This window comes from Arvicanthis niloticus, chromosome 26 (assembly GCF_011762505.2).
Source record: "Arvicanthis niloticus isolate mArvNil1 chromosome 26, mArvNil1.pat.X, whole genome shotgun sequence".
NCBI classification, from domain to species: Eukaryota; Metazoa; Chordata; class Mammalia; order Rodentia; family Muridae; genus Arvicanthis; species Arvicanthis niloticus.
Window position 1 is genome coordinate 32,335,524 of NC_133434.1, and position 17,587 is coordinate 32,353,110.

The 17,587-nt window shown below is 49.1% G+C and overlaps 1 protein-coding gene across 1 annotated transcript in view; it reads left to right on the forward strand.

The window, feature by feature from the left end:
- Cd276 (CD276 molecule) overlaps window positions 1–17,587 on the forward strand; it is a 29,019-nt gene that overhangs the window by 6,900 nt on the left and 4,532 nt on the right. The window contains 12 exon segments of the mRNA XM_076925528.1: window positions 5,094–5,226; window positions 8,239–8,581; window positions 8,749–8,786; window positions 8,789–8,867; window positions 8,869–9,027; window positions 9,535–9,624; window positions 9,626–9,687; window positions 9,690–9,801; window positions 9,803–9,873; window positions 10,037–10,333; window positions 15,405–15,539; window positions 17,519–17,560. Of these exon segments, the coding sequence (XP_076781643.1) occupies window positions 5,148–5,226; window positions 8,239–8,581; window positions 8,749–8,786; window positions 8,789–8,867; window positions 8,869–9,027; window positions 9,535–9,624; window positions 9,626–9,687; window positions 9,690–9,801; window positions 9,803–9,873; window positions 10,037–10,333; window positions 15,405–15,539; window positions 17,519–17,560 (1,507 nt within the window). The 5' untranslated portion in view covers window positions 5,094–5,147.

Here is a 17,587-nt window from a genome sequence, read left to right on the forward strand (position 1 = left end):
TGAGCATAGCAATTTTCCTAGGGTGGAGAGAGAAGGAAGAGATAAACAGAGAGGGATGGCTCCCTAAATTAGTTCATTGAGATGCTGTAAGAAAGACTAAAATAACAGTGACTTATGCTAGAGCAGATGCTTACTTGTCACCCATGTGACCATCTAGCTATATTCAGGGTGGAAACCACAGTCCCAGGGACCCTCTGTCTTGCTGGTTTGTAATTCTTAGGGTGTTATCCCGGTGTGGTCCTACAAGGCTTGCCACATTTCTGGTCTATGCTTTGGAAGGGGGGAGGAGGAAAAAAAAAAAAAGAGTGTGTCCTCCATCTTTAAGGACATGACCCAGAAACTGTACAAGTTAGTTCCTCTGAAATCTTATTAGTCAGGAAATGATCCTGTGGCCACGCCCAGAAGAGAGGAAGTCTGGGATCTGTAGTCTTCAGTTGAGCGGTCCCGTGTCTGACTAATAATGCTACAGAAGAGGAGAGCAGATTTAAGGGAATAATTGGTGTCTTCTGTGGTGACACGGCTGTCTGTATTTCAGTGTCACTTGCATGATAGTACTAAGGATTGATATCGGGAAGTCGATCCATTAGGTTTAGTAATGTTTTCCTTTTGGAAATATGGAGCTCAGAGAGGGGAAGTTGAACCAGTAAGATGATGGCTCAGCAAGGCAAGGGGCCTTTTTCCAAGCCTGACAACCTGAGTTCGATCCCCAGAACCGATGTGGTGAAGAGAGAACTGACTTGCACAAGCCAACCTCTTACCTCTGTACATGGCTGTGCCATGCACTTCAATGCTTAAACATTTAAAATATTAAATACTTCGGTAAATGGATGTAAATGAATGAACAAATGAAAGAAGAGCCATTTATTTTATTTTATGTATATGAACGTTTTGCCTTCATGGGTGTGGTACCATGGGAGTGCCTGATACCAGAGGTCAGAAGAGGGGGTCAGATCTTTTGGAACTGGAGTTGTGAATGGTTTGTGGCCCACCGTGTGGGTGCTGGGAATTAAACCTAGGTGCTTTGCAGGAACAGCAAATATGTTTAGACACTGGGTCATGTCTCCAGCCCCCTCCCCTACTGCTGCTGTTTGCTTCTTCTCCTCCTTCTCCTTCTCCTTCTCCTTCTCCTTCTCCTTCTCCTTCTTCTTCTTCTTTTTAGAAAGGTTGGTGTAGTTATTATTATTTTTTTATTGTGATAAAACACCAAGCAGGAGACAGAGAGCACACTGGGAATAGCACCTATCTTTTGAAACATCAAGCTTGACCCCTCCTCCAACAGGGCCACACCTCCTGATCCTTCCTAAACAGCTGGAGGCCAGATATTCAACAGTGTGAGTCTATGCGGGTCATCCTCATTCAAACCCCCACTCTGGGTGACCTTATTAAGGCTATACAGTGCAGTGTCAGAGCCCCAGTGTGTATGTGCATGTGTGTGTGTGTGTGTGTGTGTGTGTGTATGTGCATGTGCGTGTACCCGTGTGGGTACTAGCTGTGGAAACCAGAGTACAACCTTGACTTCCGATCTTCAATTGTCACCCACCTTGGTTTTTTGTTAGTTTGGTTTTGTTTAGAGACTGAGTCTCTCACTAGTCCACAACTCACCAGGCAGGCTGGGTTGGTTTGCCAGTGAGCCTAAGGATTCATCTTTCTTCATGTCCCCAGTCCTGGGACTACAAGCGAATACCACCATGCCTGGTATTTCCTCCTGATGATCAAGCTCAGTTCCTCCTGCTTTTGAGGCCTTGGTCTTTCATATGCTGTGATATCAAGGAGATCTGCTTGAGAGACAGCAGATGTGTCTGAGACGAATCTCGCCTTTCCTAGCCTTACCTGGAGAGCTGCTTCAGGTCCTCAGGACACACTTGGAGGCCCTGATGGCTCTCAGATGCCACCCAGAATCCCTCACGGAATCTTAAAGTGGGTTGTAGTGAAAGGCATGTCGCCTTCTGTATTGGGTCTGCTATTTGAAAACATACACACAGATTAGTCACCTTTGTGGCCACGGCCTCTGCTACAGGTATTCCATGCATTATTAAAGGAATTGTCCAATACATAGATGAATCTACATATATAAGGATCCCTACAGTTGCACACAGAAACTTAGCTGGACCTGGATTAAGCGAGGAAAAGATTGGCCCATCTAGGTTTGCATCTTGCTTCTGGCATATCTGGATCCAGGAACTTAGCTGGTATTTCTAAAGCTCCACAACTCTCTCATCTTTGTCCCCATTATGAGAGGTTTGGAGGTGTGGGGTAGACTGTGGGGTGGGGATGGAGGGGTGGCTCTGTAGTTAAGAACGTGTGTTGCTCTTGTAGGTAACCTCAGGTTCCATTCCCAGCACTCACATGGTGACTCAACAGCTGTCTGCAACCCCCACTTCAGGAGATCTGACACCCTCTTCTAGACCCTGGGCACCTGCACTTCTTCCTTGTGCACATATCCACACTTGTACAAACAGACACACAGCAACACATAATCAAAAACAAAGAAATCAGGTTGGAGAGATGGTTCTGCAGTTAAGGGTACTGGCTGCTTTTGCAGCAGATCAGAGTTCAGTCTCCAGCACCTACATGGTGGCTCACAACCACCAGTTTCATGGGATCTAATATCCTAATAATAATAATAATAATAATAATAATAATAATAATAATATCTTTATAAAAGGGACGATGCTATTGGTTATGGTGGGGGGTATAATCCCTCTTGAGAACCTTCAGGTCCAGGGCATCTTGGCTCAGACCGCATTGGCAGTCAGGTTTGCTGTTTTTACTGTTTGGGGTAATGAGTCTTGAGTGATGTCTTGGGAGTGTCCTTGGGTCCTAAATCTTTTGGGATTGATTGAATATGCTTGCAGTAGCTTCAACTCGAGAGTGGCTAGCTCTTCTCTGTAGTCTTTTGGCGGGTTGGGAGAAGACTCCCTGGAGTTTCAAGGCTGGATTACAATGATGTGCTTCCTGAGTCCAGAACAGAGTGAAAGAATCAGAGGGGACAAGGCTAGGTCCACTCTGGACATTCTGGAGTGAGGAACAGCTATGCTCTGGGAACCTCAACTAGCCTGACCAGGAGAGGGACTCCTTGATCCCACATGTTCAACAGACATTCACAAGCAATCCTAGGGGTAAAGCCCAGTCACAGGAAATAGCTTGAAGCACAAGAAGGCATCCTAAGAGTGTCAGGTAGAGGTATGTAGGTCTTCTCTTGTAATTACTGGGGAGCCGTGGGAGATTCTTAAGCAGGGGAGGACATGAGCTGATTCCTGTCTTAGGTCTTAAGAGAAGGCACCTGAGAGAACGAGTTTGGTTGGGGTGACATGTGGAGTCAGGGAAGAGGGCCCAGGTGGCCCTAGATGGCAGGCCCAGGCAGCAGAGTGGAAGGGGTGGAGGATACAGGGCCCAAGAAACACTGACAGACTTGGGGTTTGTTTTCGTTTTGAGATGAGCATCTCTCGTAACCCAGGATGGCCTTGCACTCACTCACTATGTAGCTAAAGATGACCCTGAACTCCTGGTCTTCCTGCCTCTATCTGGGGGCGCTCAGATTACCGGCATGTACCACCACACCTGGTTTAAGAGGGCTCAGAGGTAGAACCAGGAGCTTCCTACTTGCTGTGACAGCACTCCACCCACTGGGCCACACCCCAGCTCCCAGGTTTTACTTCTGACTAGGGGTAAAAGAGGACAGAAGACTTAGAAGCTGGCAGCTCTGTAGCTTTAGCTGCCCGTGGCACATAGCCAGTAGTACGGGCAGCTGCCTGCTAGGTTTTCCTGCAGGCTGACGGTGCCCTTGTTAGGCAGGAAGTGGTGTCCCCAAGGATACCACTATGAATTGGAACTGCTGACTCAGCACCCAGACAGCAAGGCTTTGAGGCCACCAGACTTTGGCCGGGAAGCATCTGGAAAGGAAGTGGCTGCCCTGGGCTTCCCCGCAATGAAGCATGGACAGCCAGGGAAGTGGGTGGCTGGCCAGGATGCAGGGTTTGGCCGAGGGACTCCCTCTGTGCAGCTGCCTGACATGAGGCGGGGGGGGGGGGGGGGGGAGGAAAAAGGTGTTTCATAGGGTGGAAAGGCTGTCCCTGGGTACCTGAGGCTAGACCAAATGCTTGGCTGTAGGCAGCATTTGCTCCATCAGAGGTAAGAGTACCATAGGATTGGGCTCTTTGCAGCTCTTGTGTTTGGGCTTTTTTATGTTTGTATTTGTTTATTTGTTTCTCCTGCTAAACGTGACCAAGGCATACAGTCTGTCTCTGGAAGTGGTCATGAGGATATGTGTTCATATTCTTGCTAATTACTGTTAGGTGGGACGGATGGATGTGGGTCACATGGCTTGAGCAGGCAACAGCGAGAGACCGAAAAGTGGAGCCTGCAGCCTGCCTGAGTCAGGCACCTGTAAGCTAAACCCGGGAAGTCTGCCCCCACCCCCACCCCCACCCCCATCCCCGGGGTCAGACTTGGTCTGTTGTAACAGATCCAACTCTTGCTGAGGCCTGACACTGACACCAGCTCTGCCCTGGCCTCTTTCTTCTCTGCTGGGCCTTGGTTGTTTGGTACACATGTATTAAACTAGCAGATGTCTCTTCCAGACTCCACATCCTTACATTTCTGCTGCTCCTACGACTCTGCCCTGGGGTTTCTGCACACATGCTCCTAACCTAACGTTTTATCAAATGCTCCACATTTTCTGCCCCAGTAACCAGGCCTCAGAACCAAGTGTCCTGACTGTTGCCTTCTCGTGTCCTAGGCTCTCAGATGCTGCCATTCTTATCTCTACCTACCTGCTTTATCCTCCTCTGGCTCCTTTCATTCACCCTGAAGATGCTATCAGAGCATCCCTGACGATGCTGTTTCTTTAATCCAGAACCCTCAGTAGCTCCTGGCTACCTTTAGGGTCAAGTAAACTTTTCAAGTTGAACCCCAAGTCTGTCTAAAGCCGACCCCTTTACTCTCCCATCAGCCAAAGTTACCTGGGCACAGCCTGGACCCCAGGCTCATCAGCCTTGTCTGGCTGGCTGCCTAGCCTCTTCCCACGTAGATTTGGGTGGTCCTGATGACTTTGGAGGAACTTTGAGACAAAGGCCCCTCTTCTTCTTCCACAGGCAGGAGCAGCCATCGGCCACGGAGAGCTCAGCTGTCAGCTGTCTCCCAGGAAGATGCTTCGAGGATGGGGTGGCCCCAGTGTGGGTGTGTGTATGTGTACAGCACTGGGAATGCTGTGCTTCTGCCTCACAGGTGAGGGGAGGGGTCGTGGTCATGGGGGTATGTGGGGGTGCCTACTCCTTCCTGGGCTCCAGGAAGGATCTCTGCCCAGAACTTTCTGTCCTCAGACAGAGGCATGATTCCACTCTTTATTTTGCTGCAAACTTTTTGCTCAAATAACAGCCCCTCAGCATGCTTTTGTGACACTTTGTATAAAACAGCATAGCACTCTTCCTCCCTCTCTATTCACCACCCACCCCCTGCTTTATTACATTCTTCCTAGAATTTACCTTCACTTGACATAGGCTTCTTTTGCTCACTGCCTGTTGTCATCCTGCTCAGAAGGCAGGGTCTAACCTTGGGCACTGTTGGATGCTTGCTATGTACACAGTGCTCAATCATCACGATAAACAAATGAAGGTACTTCCCACCTAGTGCTTGGCTAAGTAAATGCCCTGTCTAGATAAGTCATCTACCCTATGGAGACAACAAAGCCGAGTGTCTGGTGCCATCTAGTGGTCACCAGAGACAACACACCATCTCTACTTGTGGGTTCTCTCTCTCTCTCTCTCTCTCTCTCTCTCTCTCTCTCTCTCTCTCTCTCTCTCTCTCTCTGTGTGTGTGTGTGTTTGAGACAGAGTCTCACTGTGTGTCCCTGTCTGTCTTTGAACTCACTATGTAGACAGACAGGTCTCAAACTCACAGAGATCCACCTATCTCTGCCTCCCAAGTGCTGGGATAAAAGGTGTATGCCACCACACCTGGCCTGTTTTTAACTTCTTTAGAATGGACTTTGGGTGACTAAGTTCCATGTCCTAGCTGTCCCCTGTAAGGGGACATGTAGGTCTAATTGGCAAGGATGAAAACTGGCCTGAGTTTCCATGGGATTGACGGAAGATATCCAGGGCCAGCTTCAACCTCTAGACATCACATGCTAAGAAAGAGTATGTGTAGAATTCATAGTAAAAAGAATAATCACAAAGCAAATGCTGGGCGGTGGTGGTGCACGCCTTTAATCCCAGCACTTGGGAGGCAGAAGCAGGCGGATTTCTGAGTTCGAGGCCAGCCTGGTCTACAGAGTGAGTTCCAGGACAGCCAGGGCTACACAGAGAAACCCTGTCTCGAAAAACAAAAACAAAACCCAAACAAAACAAAACAAATACAGTTTCTCTAAGCCTTCTATGGGTGCTGTATTCAGATGGCTTCACTTGAAGACTGTTTGTGCTGGAAAGTTTATAGGATAGAAGGCACAGGGACCAACAGAGGAGCCTGTTCCAGGGCCCGTTTTCTTATAACTTATAAAGGGAAGCATTTCCTTTGAGGGCTTGCCTAACAATGTCAGAGGGTGAGTCCATGACCATTACGGTGGAGAATGTGATGGCAGGCAGGCAGAGCACCGGAGCAGTAGCTGAAAGATTACATCTGATTCACAAGCACAAAACAGAGAGGATGACACAGGCTTTTGGAACCTCAGAGCCCACCTTAGTGACACCACACCTCCTCTAACAAGGCCACATCCTTTTTTTTTTTTTTTTTTTCCGAGATAGGGTTTCTCTGTGTAGCCCTGGCTGTCCTGGAACTCACTCTGTAGACCAGGCTGGCCTCGAACTCAGAAATCCGCCTGCCTCTGCCTCCCAAATGCTGGGATTAAAGGCGTGCGCCACCACTGTCCGGCTACAAGGCCACATCCTAATCTTTCCCAAACAGTTCTGTCAGCTGGGGACCAAACATTTAAACTATGAGCCTCTGGGAGCCACATTTTCATTCAAACCACCACATTCCTTCCTTCTCACCCCCTATCAACCAGCAAACATTGATAATTCTTCAGACTGCATCTCAGATCAGGCTGGTTCTCTCAATCTCTATGGCTGTTCTTCACTCCAGGGCCTAGAACTGTCCAGACTGGTTTCAAATTTATGGAGATTCTGCTGCCTCTGCCTCCTGAGTGCTTAGCCTCTAGCTGACTTGTGCTAACAGCTTTACATGGCCTTTCCACTGCTGTGTCACCATCACTTCTTATGACGACCTCTGATCTGGTCTCCTGACTACCCCCTCACCCTTCTATAATATATCTCCCTCTATAGATGAGCCAGGGCGAGCTTCAGGCTTTGCTACTCAGATAACATCTAATAATCAGTGCCCTCCATAATGACATTCTCTCGAAGGTGGGAAATCCCAGGTTTCTTCCAGCATCTCTCAAAGCCCTGGCCAGCCTCCAGTAGGCTTTCCCATTGGGTTACCTTCCCATGTGATCTTTCTGGCCTGCACCTCAGGGCCTTTGTACCTGCTGGTCTCTCTCCCTGGCACACACTTACATGGGCTCTGTGTTTCATAGAGCTCCTGCCTCATACCTTATTTAAAGACATGGGCATTCTTTCTTGCATAGAAGTTAAGTATGTTCATGAAGAGAAGAAAGGGAACCCATGAAGTTCTCTCACCCGAAGGAAATCACTAAGAACAGTGGTGTTTACTTTTTGCAGGCACCCTTCCTGTACACATAGTATGTGTTTGTAGGAAAATGCAAAGGACCTGCAAGGTAGAGAGTACCTGCCAGGCTTGGAAGCTGCCTCCTTGCCTGGTCCCTGGCTTTTCTTGGCTCTTTCTTTCTCTTTTTCTTTTATAAGTACTTCCTCTTTCTTCTTCTCCACTCCCAGCTTCCCTGTTTTGTTTGTTTGTTTGTTTGTTTGTTTGTTTTGAACAGAGTGGATCCAAAGCTTGGCAATGCTATAACACTGACACACACACACACACACACACACGGAGTCTAATTACAAGCTGATGAAATCTGTGTCCATCACAAACTGCCTCTGTCTTCCATTCCAATGTAAGTGAGCTCTAGGGTATGACCCGGGTCTTGGTCCTTGTTGCATTTCTAATTCATGTTGGCACATAGCTGCTCGCAATGAGGAGCGTAGATAGGAACTTACTCTGAGCCTCAGACCTAAAAGGAAGTGTGTGCAGAGCCTGGAGGGAGCTGGAAAAGGATAGAGACCCCGAGAAACCCCATCTTTCCTAACTGCCCTGCCTCTTCCGACTCACCCCTAGGAGCTGTGGAGGTCCAGGTCTCTGAAGACCCTGTGGTGGCCCTGGTGGACACGGATGCCACCCTACGCTGCTCCTTTTCCCCAGAGCCTGGCTTCAGCCTGGCACAGCTCAACCTCATCTGGCAGCTGACAGACACCAAACAGCTGGTCCACAGCTTCACTGAGGGACGGGACCAAGGCAGTGCCTATGCCAACCGCACGGCGCTCTTCCCTGACTTGTTGGTGCAGGGCAATGCGTCCTTGAGACTGCAGCGCGTCCGAGTAACCGACGAGGGCAGCTACACCTGCTTTGTGAGCATCCAGGACTTTGACAGCGCTGCTGTTAGCCTGCAAGTGGCCGGTGAGTGTGGAGAGGGGCACTCTCTGCTTCCACTCTTCATCCTTCTCCAAGTGACCTCTTACACACTGCTGCACCACAGATGAGCCAGCTCCCGCACTAACAGCCTCGTGCATCTTCCACTATCTCCTGCACTGATGCTGCTGGTGATCCCTGTCCTCTGCCACCCTCTAGCCTTCTACTCAAAAAGCCCAGCATGACTCCAGAGCCCAACAACCTGGGGACCAGGTGACATCATATGCTCCAGCGCCCAGGGCTGTCCCAGAGGCTTCGATGTTCTGGCAGGGCTCACCAGACTGGTCTTGTGATCGCATCTTAGATGACCAAGGAGCAGGGCTTGTTTGATGTGTACAGCATGCTTAGGGTGGTCCAGGATGCTAATGCCACCTACAGATACCTGGTACTCAATTTGGTGTTACAGTAGGATCGTCACAATCCACAGAAGCCCCACGGGCTTTTACTTGTTAGTTTTAAGTGTCACCTTAAAGGGGAGGGCTATAGGTCTATCAATTACACTTGAAGTTAAAGGAAGTTAGTTCCTTATCTCCAGTCTCCAAACAATCGAGATGCTTGAATATGATAGGATGGTGGGGCAGGGCACTCCAGGTAGTGAGGAGTCACTGATCGGAGGCCTTCTTGACTCCCCAGACTCCAGTGCTTAGAAATCTCCTGGAAAGATGGAGATGCATCTGGGTCAGCAGGTCATGGACAGGAAAGGGGAAGGAGTTCTGCCGGGGAAGGTGTTTGTTCTTGTGGGACTCTCGACGATCCTATTGCCCCAAGTCTGGATCCCAGGGATGGCTTTTGTCAGACAAGACCAGCCTGCTGTGAAAAATCAGATAGGAGACTCAGTCTGTCTCGAGATAATGAGAAGGAAGGCCTGGGTTTTGATGAGCCTGAAGAATGGCTGCAGAGGTCCTATCTCTTCTTAATGCTTTGTCTCTGGGATTCTGACCCAAGAGGCATGGAGGTCCAGGTCTCTGAAGACCCTGTGGTGACCCTGGTGAGCAGGGACACCACCCTATGCTGCTCCTCCCTTGAGCCTGGCTTTCCTGGCACAGTTTGATCTCATCTGGAAACTAATAGACACCAAATAGCTGGTGTGCGTCTTCCCCTGGGGCTGGGTCCAGGGCAGGCCTATCCCGGCAGCACAGCATTGTTCCCTGACCTGCTGGCATAGGTCAGTGTGTTCTTGAGGGTTCAGTGCATCCATGTAGCTGATGAGGACAGTGGGCATCCGGGACTTTTGCAATGCTGCTACCAGCCTGCAGGTGGCAGCGGAATCGCAGGCAGGAGCATGTCCCCCTCCTTGTCCAGTCTGCATGCAGCCCACCCCTTCCCACTGCTGCTACAAAGCCCCAGAGCTGGTTCTTGACCCTCGGCCTCTTGTGTCCTTTCCTATACTGGATCGCCTGTGCTGACTGTCATTGCTCTCTGCTCTCTGCCCTCTGCTACCTTCCAGCCCCCTACTCGAAGCCCAGCATGACCCTGGAGCCCAGCAAAGACCTGCGTCCAGGGAACATGGTGACCATCACGTGCTCCAGTTACCAGGGCTATCCCGAGGCTGAGGTGTTCTGGAAGGATGGACAGGGGCTGCCCTTGACTGACAACGTGACCACATCCCAGATGGCCAACGAGCAGGGCTTGTTCGATGTTCACAGTGTGCTGAGGGTGGTGTTGGGTGCTAACGGCACCTACAGCTGCCTGGTACGCAACCCGGTGTTGCAGCAAGATGCTCACGGCTCAGTCACCATCACAGGTAAAGGGAGAGATGGTCAGCTGAGGAAAAGCTGAGGGAGCAGCTACCTCTTCTCTAGGCCCTAAACTGGAATATCGTTGTATTCCAAAGCCTTCCCTTAAAGAGAAGTCTTTAAGGGACTTGTTTTATTGAGCTGATAAATTGTTTTTAACATTTGCTTTCCATGGCACTTGTGCCTCTTAATTGACCCACAAAGTACCTTCCTGGACTCTAGAAGGGTAGGGTGGAGTTCTGGGGCAGACACAGGCTTGCTTAGAGACAAGACACACTGACTGAGGTTGTCTTTCCAGTGGGCACTTCTTTGTTGTGAAAAAAAAATCATATTGTCCAACTGTGAAGCCCTGGAAGACTTTGGAGCCTCGAAGTTAGATCTCACCTGGACGAGGGGCAGCCCTTCTCCTTGCAGTCTAGGGTACCACAGTCAGATTAGATTAGCCAGGGTTGTCTCTACTGCCCTCATGTGGTCAAATGGTAGATTGAGACTCACATTGGGGGAGTCACTTTATCTCTGGTTTCCAGGTCAGCACTAGTCCAGGTAGGCACCTTCAGTGCTTAGGGGTGTAAAGAGGGTTCAGGCTCACCTTCATGCCAAGGTAGACAGTCGCCTTCTGTGTTTGGCCTTGACATGTCTCTGTTCAGTCCTTTGGTAGGTCTAGCTCTCCAGTTCCTCTCTCTGGGCTGTGTGAGCTTTCCCAGAGACTTTCTATGTCTCTGAGATCAGGGTCACTGGTCCTTGTCTTTTCTCTTCCCACAACTTCTGCCTGGAACCCCCAGCCCACCCAGCTTTCTACGTCCAGTGGTTGCCAGTGTCTGTGTAAATCTTAGGCTGCACTGCAGATTCCCTCTCGTGCTGAGCATGCTGGTCCTTAGGTGGGGTTCTATCCAGAACTCAGAGCCAGTGCCCACCATTTACACTTGTCTTCCAGGAGTAAGTCTTATTCCTCCTACTCTTTAAGGCGTCACCCAGGCCTCCCCAAGACTGAGCCCACCTTCTCTTGTAGAGAGCCAGTCTATGCATCCTCTAAGGGAGTCCCTTCCTCAGCTCTCTCATGTTCTGAGGTACCACCATGATCTTACAGAGAACACCATAGAGAATGCCATGTCTCACTGAGATTGGAGAGAGAGCTCAGTGGTTAAAAAGATTTGCTGCTCTATCATTGAAGACCAGAGTTTACATTCTAGCACATATATATATATCATGTGGCTTGCAAACACCTATAATTCCAAATTCCAACTCCAAGGGATCAGATGTTCTTTTCTGGACTCTGTGGGTACCCTCACATGCATGTGTGAACACACACGCGCACACGCACACACACACACACACACACACACAATCTTTCTTTTAAAAAAACACACAGGTTGTTTGTTTTGTTTTGTTTTATGTTATGTTTGTATAAGAAAGACCAAGGCGTCTGGAGTGACATGTAAGATGGACAGAGGTGTGGAGGTTATCAGGAAGGACAGAGGACTCATGGCCAGCCTGCACAGGGTGGGCTGGGATATCTGTAGTATGCTCGCTGTGAAGCAAGGGTTTGTATGTGGAAAGAACAGTTGCCCCACTTTTGACAACATTGCCTCAGTAGGTAGCCCTGACTGAAAGGGCTAGCACAATTCAGACAAGGGACAGAGGCCCTGGAAAAAGGGACTCTCCCAAGACCACAGACCAGCACAGTGGCTCCAGAGGTTTTGGGAGCCAGGCCCCGCTTTGAAAACTGACAAGTGCTAAAAGAAATGGTTTGTTGGAAGTTTGGAGGGTTCCCAGCATCTCTAAAAGGATGCATCTGAGCATCCTTTTGCCGCATTCTGCAGTGAGCAGATGAACCAGGATCTGAATCCAGCATTGGCCTCTTAGCCCAGTTTCTCTCCTCCCCGCCGGCTGGCCTCCTGTTTCCATTAGAGCAGAGCTGGCTTACCTTGGAGCCCTTGGCCTGCATTTGGCTTCAGGCAGCTCTGTCTTGTACAGCATTCTGGGATTTCGATGCTCAGTCCTCTGCCTGGTTTCCCTCCACCTGATGGAGGGGTGGGGTTAGTGATGTTGAGTGCGCTATGCCAGGCATCTCTGGAGAGAGAGGGCTTTCTAGAGCAAACACTGGAGATGTAGGTCTGAGCCCCAGCTGACTGTGTCCTTGGCCAGGAGAATGAAGGAAGTCTGACCACGCTTTAGGCACAGTGTCAGGATGAACTTTCCCTTTGAGTATTTCAGTTTTTTATTAGCTTAAATTATTTATATATCAAATATGAAATATATATTATATTTTATATATGTATACAATGCATTCTGATCATGCTCACCCCCAATATCATTTCATGCCCCCTTTTATTCCTGCTCATCCCTTTCTTCTGCCCAACTAGTCTCCTAATTTCATTTGTTTAAAACCGTGTGTGTGTGTGTGTGTGTGTGTGTGTGTGTGTGTGTGTGTAAGGTCAGAGGACAGCTTTCAGGAATTGGTTCTCTCCTTCCACTGTTGGTTCTGTGGCTAGAACTCAGGTCGTCAGGCATTCACAGTAGAGCTGAGCCATGTTGGTGTCCACCTGCCATCTTAACGTCTATATTCTCTATATATTTTGTGACACTGTGGTTTTCATTAGGACTGCTTACAGGGGCACAAGTGAGGGGCCAAGCTCTATCAAGCAAGTGGCTCTATCACAGAAGAAAATGTCTGTCCTTCCCCCTAGCAACCATTAGCTACCTGTAGTTCTTTAGGGAGGGATGGAGTTCCTTGAACATTTCTGATCTGCCCTGTCCATTGCTGTAGAAACATTTTAGACTTTTCCGGAAGACCCTCACATGGGCTCTAGATTGACCTAGCCACCCACTTCAGCTGTGGCCTTCTGCCTCTGTGCTGGCTTCTTTTGATTCTGGGGTCCAGAACAGCAGTGTGTCCCCACTTCAACCCCATAACTACTACAAGGACTTACCTACACAATTCCTGGATGAATGGTAGCGGGTCTCACTGCCTGTGTACTCCACTGCAGCTGCTGATGCCCTGACTACCTGTAGTTTCCAGAGAGCATAAGGAATCAGTTGTCTTTGTTAGTGCCCCCCTCACCTCCAGCCAAGCACCTAAGGCTCTGCCCTGGACCCAGTGTGGCACTGGGCTCAGAGTGGTAGCTACATGTAGCAGGATATTTATTCTGCTACATTGTATTCACAGTGGAGCTCGGTGATTAGGCAGTAGAAGAGGAGGTGGAGCTGGGAGAGAAAGAGAGGAAGGGGAGGGGAGAAAAAGAAGAAGGGGAGGAGAAGAACAAGGAGGCTGTCAGCCATGGAGAACCACAGATGGGTCGAAAGCTGTCCTGGGTAGCAACTTCTATCAAAAGGTTAGATATTGGGTAACAACTCTAACTGTGTAAGCATCTTGTTGATTGAGCATTTCTAAATATATAAATCCTTCAGATAATCATTAAGCTTTAAGAGTCTCATTTCTACTGGGCATTGCGAGGATGGCAGATATTGTCTGGGGTTCAGCCGAGCTTTGTGGATGCAGTGTGGGTGCCAGGGCCTGAGCATCTAGCTAGCCGGAGCCCTGGTCAGAGCCGAGGAGCAGTGGGAACTTGATGGCTGCCTGGGAACAAGCCGTTTTCTAAATATCATCCCTACAGCTATCCTGGAGTCATGTAGGGATGTGCTCAGAACAGCTACTGGCCCCAACCCCCACCTTGAGTTTCTCATCTCCACTCACTCACTGCTTGACACAAGGTATCTAATGGGAGCCTCAGGGTTGCATGTGCATATTCTCTTGGTGAGGCTCCCCCAGATCTGTATGGATCCTTGCGTGACTTAGACTCTTACTCCAGGCCCTCATCTGTGTTTAGAACTAGGCACACTTTCTGTGCAGTGAGTGACAGAGAGTGATTTGTGGGCCATGTTCCATTTCTTTGCTGCTGATTTTACTATTGATTGATTGATTGATTGGCAGGATCTCATTGTCTCAGTTGACTTTGAACTTACCTCCTTAGTTCTGGGATCCCAGGTGGAGTGGGAAACCATACCCAGTTCATATGCTGCTGGGAATCGAACCGGGTGCTTCATGTGTTCTAGGCAAGCAGTCTGCCAACTGAGATACATCTCCAGAGTACTGTAGCTCTTCTTTCTGATCTTTCATTCTTTCTTCTTTCTTTTTGTAGCCCATTCCAAATATAAAAGCTAATACTAGCTCATGGATTGTCAAAAGCAGGCCACAGTCTGGCTCATGGGCTGTAGCTGGCTGATGCCTGACCTTCAGGATGATGTAAACCAGGTGGGACTGCAACCGTCAGGGAGGCCTCTGGAGAGGTGACTCTGCTAGGAAGGGAAAATGACAGCGACTGTGTAGATCCTGGAAGGAGTCAGGGGTGATTCTGTAGAGAATGATTCTGTGGCGACATTAGACAGAAAAGCTGGGAGCTGGGTCAGCTTAGAGATCCAGCCATTCATGCCTGCTGGTCTTGGGGTATCACTGTTTTAGCTTATTTGGTGCAGCTGTAAGGGAATCCCTGATACAGGGTCATGTAAAGAACAGACATTTGGGCTGGAGAGATGGCTCAGCGGTTAAGAGCACTGGCTGCCCTTCCAGAGGTCCTGAGTTCAATTCCCAGCAACCACATGATGGCTCACAACCATCTCATAATGAAATCTGATGCCCCCTTCTGGTATGCAGGTGTACATGCAGTTATACATTAAATAAATAAAACTTAAAAAAAAAAAAAAAAGAAGAACAGACATTTACTGGCTTGTGCGTCTCAAGCTGAGAATATCATATCCAGGCAGCTGGTAGAGCAGAGAAAGTACTTGCCAGAGAAGAATGAAGGCTGGTATTTGGAACCCTACTCTTAGAAGACAGAAAGATTGTCCTAGGTCAGTGAGGTCCTATCCATGGTTATTAGTCACCTTCAGGCTTCTTAGCTCCCCCTACACCCTTTTGAGGCAAACCCATAGCCACAATGACAGGGTTTGGTGGGGTGAGTAGAACTGTGGCCATGGGAGCCTGTGTGAGCATCATTTATCTTGGTGGTGTGCAGTGAGATTGGGAGGCCCTGTTCACACCATAGAACAAGATGGTCTCATGCTTCTTTCTTCCCCTTCTAGGGCAACCCATGACATTCCCCCCTGAGGCCCTGTGGGTGACCGTGGGGCTCTCTGTCTGTCTTGTGGTACTGTTGGTGGCCCTGGCCTTCGTGTGCTGGAGAAAGATCAAACAGAGCTGCGAGGAGGAGAATGCAGGTGAGCGAGAGTGAGTCGTGTGTACGTGTGCGTGTGGTGTACATACATGCCTGCGTGTCTTGGGGCATGTTTTAGTTTATTGGTGCTGCCGTAAGAGAATACCTGAGACGGGGTCATGTAAACAACAGAAATTTCCTGGCTTGTGCTTCTCAAGCTGAGAGAATCATATCCAGATAGCTGGGAGAGCAGAGAAAGCATTTGCCACAGAATGAAAGTTGGAGTTTGGGACCCTAGCACCTACATGAATGTCTAGTGGGTATGGCAGCTTGTCTGTAATTCCAGCTCTTAGAAGGAGAGAAGGAGGAGACAGAGCTTCCCCCAGATCAACCTGATCAGTGACACTAGCCATATCCGTGAGCTCTGGATTCAACTGAGAGGCCTGGTCTTAATGAATAACATGAAGAGTGATCAAGGAAGACTCCTGATATCAGCCCTGGGCCTTTACATACATGTGCACCCACACATGTAAGCAGGTGTGCACACATGCATGACTACTTCACACTCAGTCACATCCACAAAGTAAATAAGTCAATATCATGTCCAGGTACCTCCTGCACCTGGAGAGGCCTTGCTGATTATTAGAGGCTGGAAAGCAATATGGCACCCATCCCAATTTAAATTTAAGTTTTTTTGTGTATGGGTGTTTTGCCTGCATGCATGTCTAGAACTAGAGTCACAGGTGATTATTAGCTGCCATGTGCGTGCTGAGAACAGAATCTCTTCAAGAGCAGACAGTGCTCTTTAACCACTGAGCCATCTCTCCAGCCCAGAAGTCCCACCCCCTTGATACGGTTTGATGATAGCAGAATTTCAGTGTGCATTTGGAAGGAAAACAGACATTCAGACATTTGCTGTGCTTGTGACAGAATGAACAGGAGGGGTCTAGCCTTAGACCTTGAGGCTAACGTCCAGTGTGAGAGGGTGTGAACCTGCCTGTCAGTGTGTAAGCATGGCTAGTGGGTATAAACAGGAGTGTAATGTTTCCTGAAGGGGGTGGGTGTGTAAGGCTGCCATGTGACAGGAAATGAGTGTGTCTGCGGAAACAAGTGTGAAACTGAATGTATTAAGTCTCGTGGGTGTGTCTGTGAGTGAGAACAGATGTCCAGCCTTGTGAACATTTAGTTCGTGTGTCACTTGGAAGAGTGTGTGTCTTCCTTGGAGTGTGGAGTGTGTACAGCCTCACAAAGCCATCATCTGCTGGATGTGAGCGCTTCTGAGTTGGTATTGGTGATTGTAAATTGGCGAGTGGATGTTGGTAAGTGTCACATGAGTAAACTGAGGCATGAGAGCAGACAGGTAGTGGAGGCTGGAAGGTGACTAAGTGTGAGGAAAATGTGAGCAGAGGTTAGTGGATTGTGGGTAAGTGATGCTTGGGTCTTAGATAGTTAAGTGGGCTGTGTGTGGCAAATAGAGGATGGGTGGGCACACTAAAGTGGGGTACAGAGGGACTAGGGAGGTGACTCTGTCAGTAAAGTGGCCGCTGGGCAAGCATGAGGACTTGAGTTTGGATCCCTAGCACCCATGTAAAAGCCTGGTGTGTTAGTTGCTTATGTAACACTGGGGTTTAGGGAGACAGAAAGGTCCTTGAAGTTCATGGCCAGCCATTCTAGCTGAATCAGTGAACTCCGTGTTCAGTGAGATACCCTGTCTCAAAAAATAAGGTGGAGAGTCACTGAGGAAGACACCCAATGTTAAGGTCTGACCTTCACAAGCAAGCACGCATACATGCACACACACATAAAAATAAAAGAAGTGGGGTGCATGTGTGCTGATTCGGGCTGGGTTGCGAGGGGCTACAAGGCTGGAAGTGTTGAGTTTCCCACTGCAGCCCTCTCATTGCGTCCTAGGTTTGGCTCTGGTCTGGTCTCAAGCTCTAACCTTGAATCCAGCATTCAGACAAGAAGTCAAATCCGTTCAGTCACCAGGTGTGGGAGTTTGGGGCTCAGAGGACTGAGAAAGCTTGTTATTTACCCTTCTAGGTGCTGAGGACCAGGACGGGGATGGAGAAGGATCCAAGACAGGTGGGTCTGGCCTCTTAACTGGGGAGG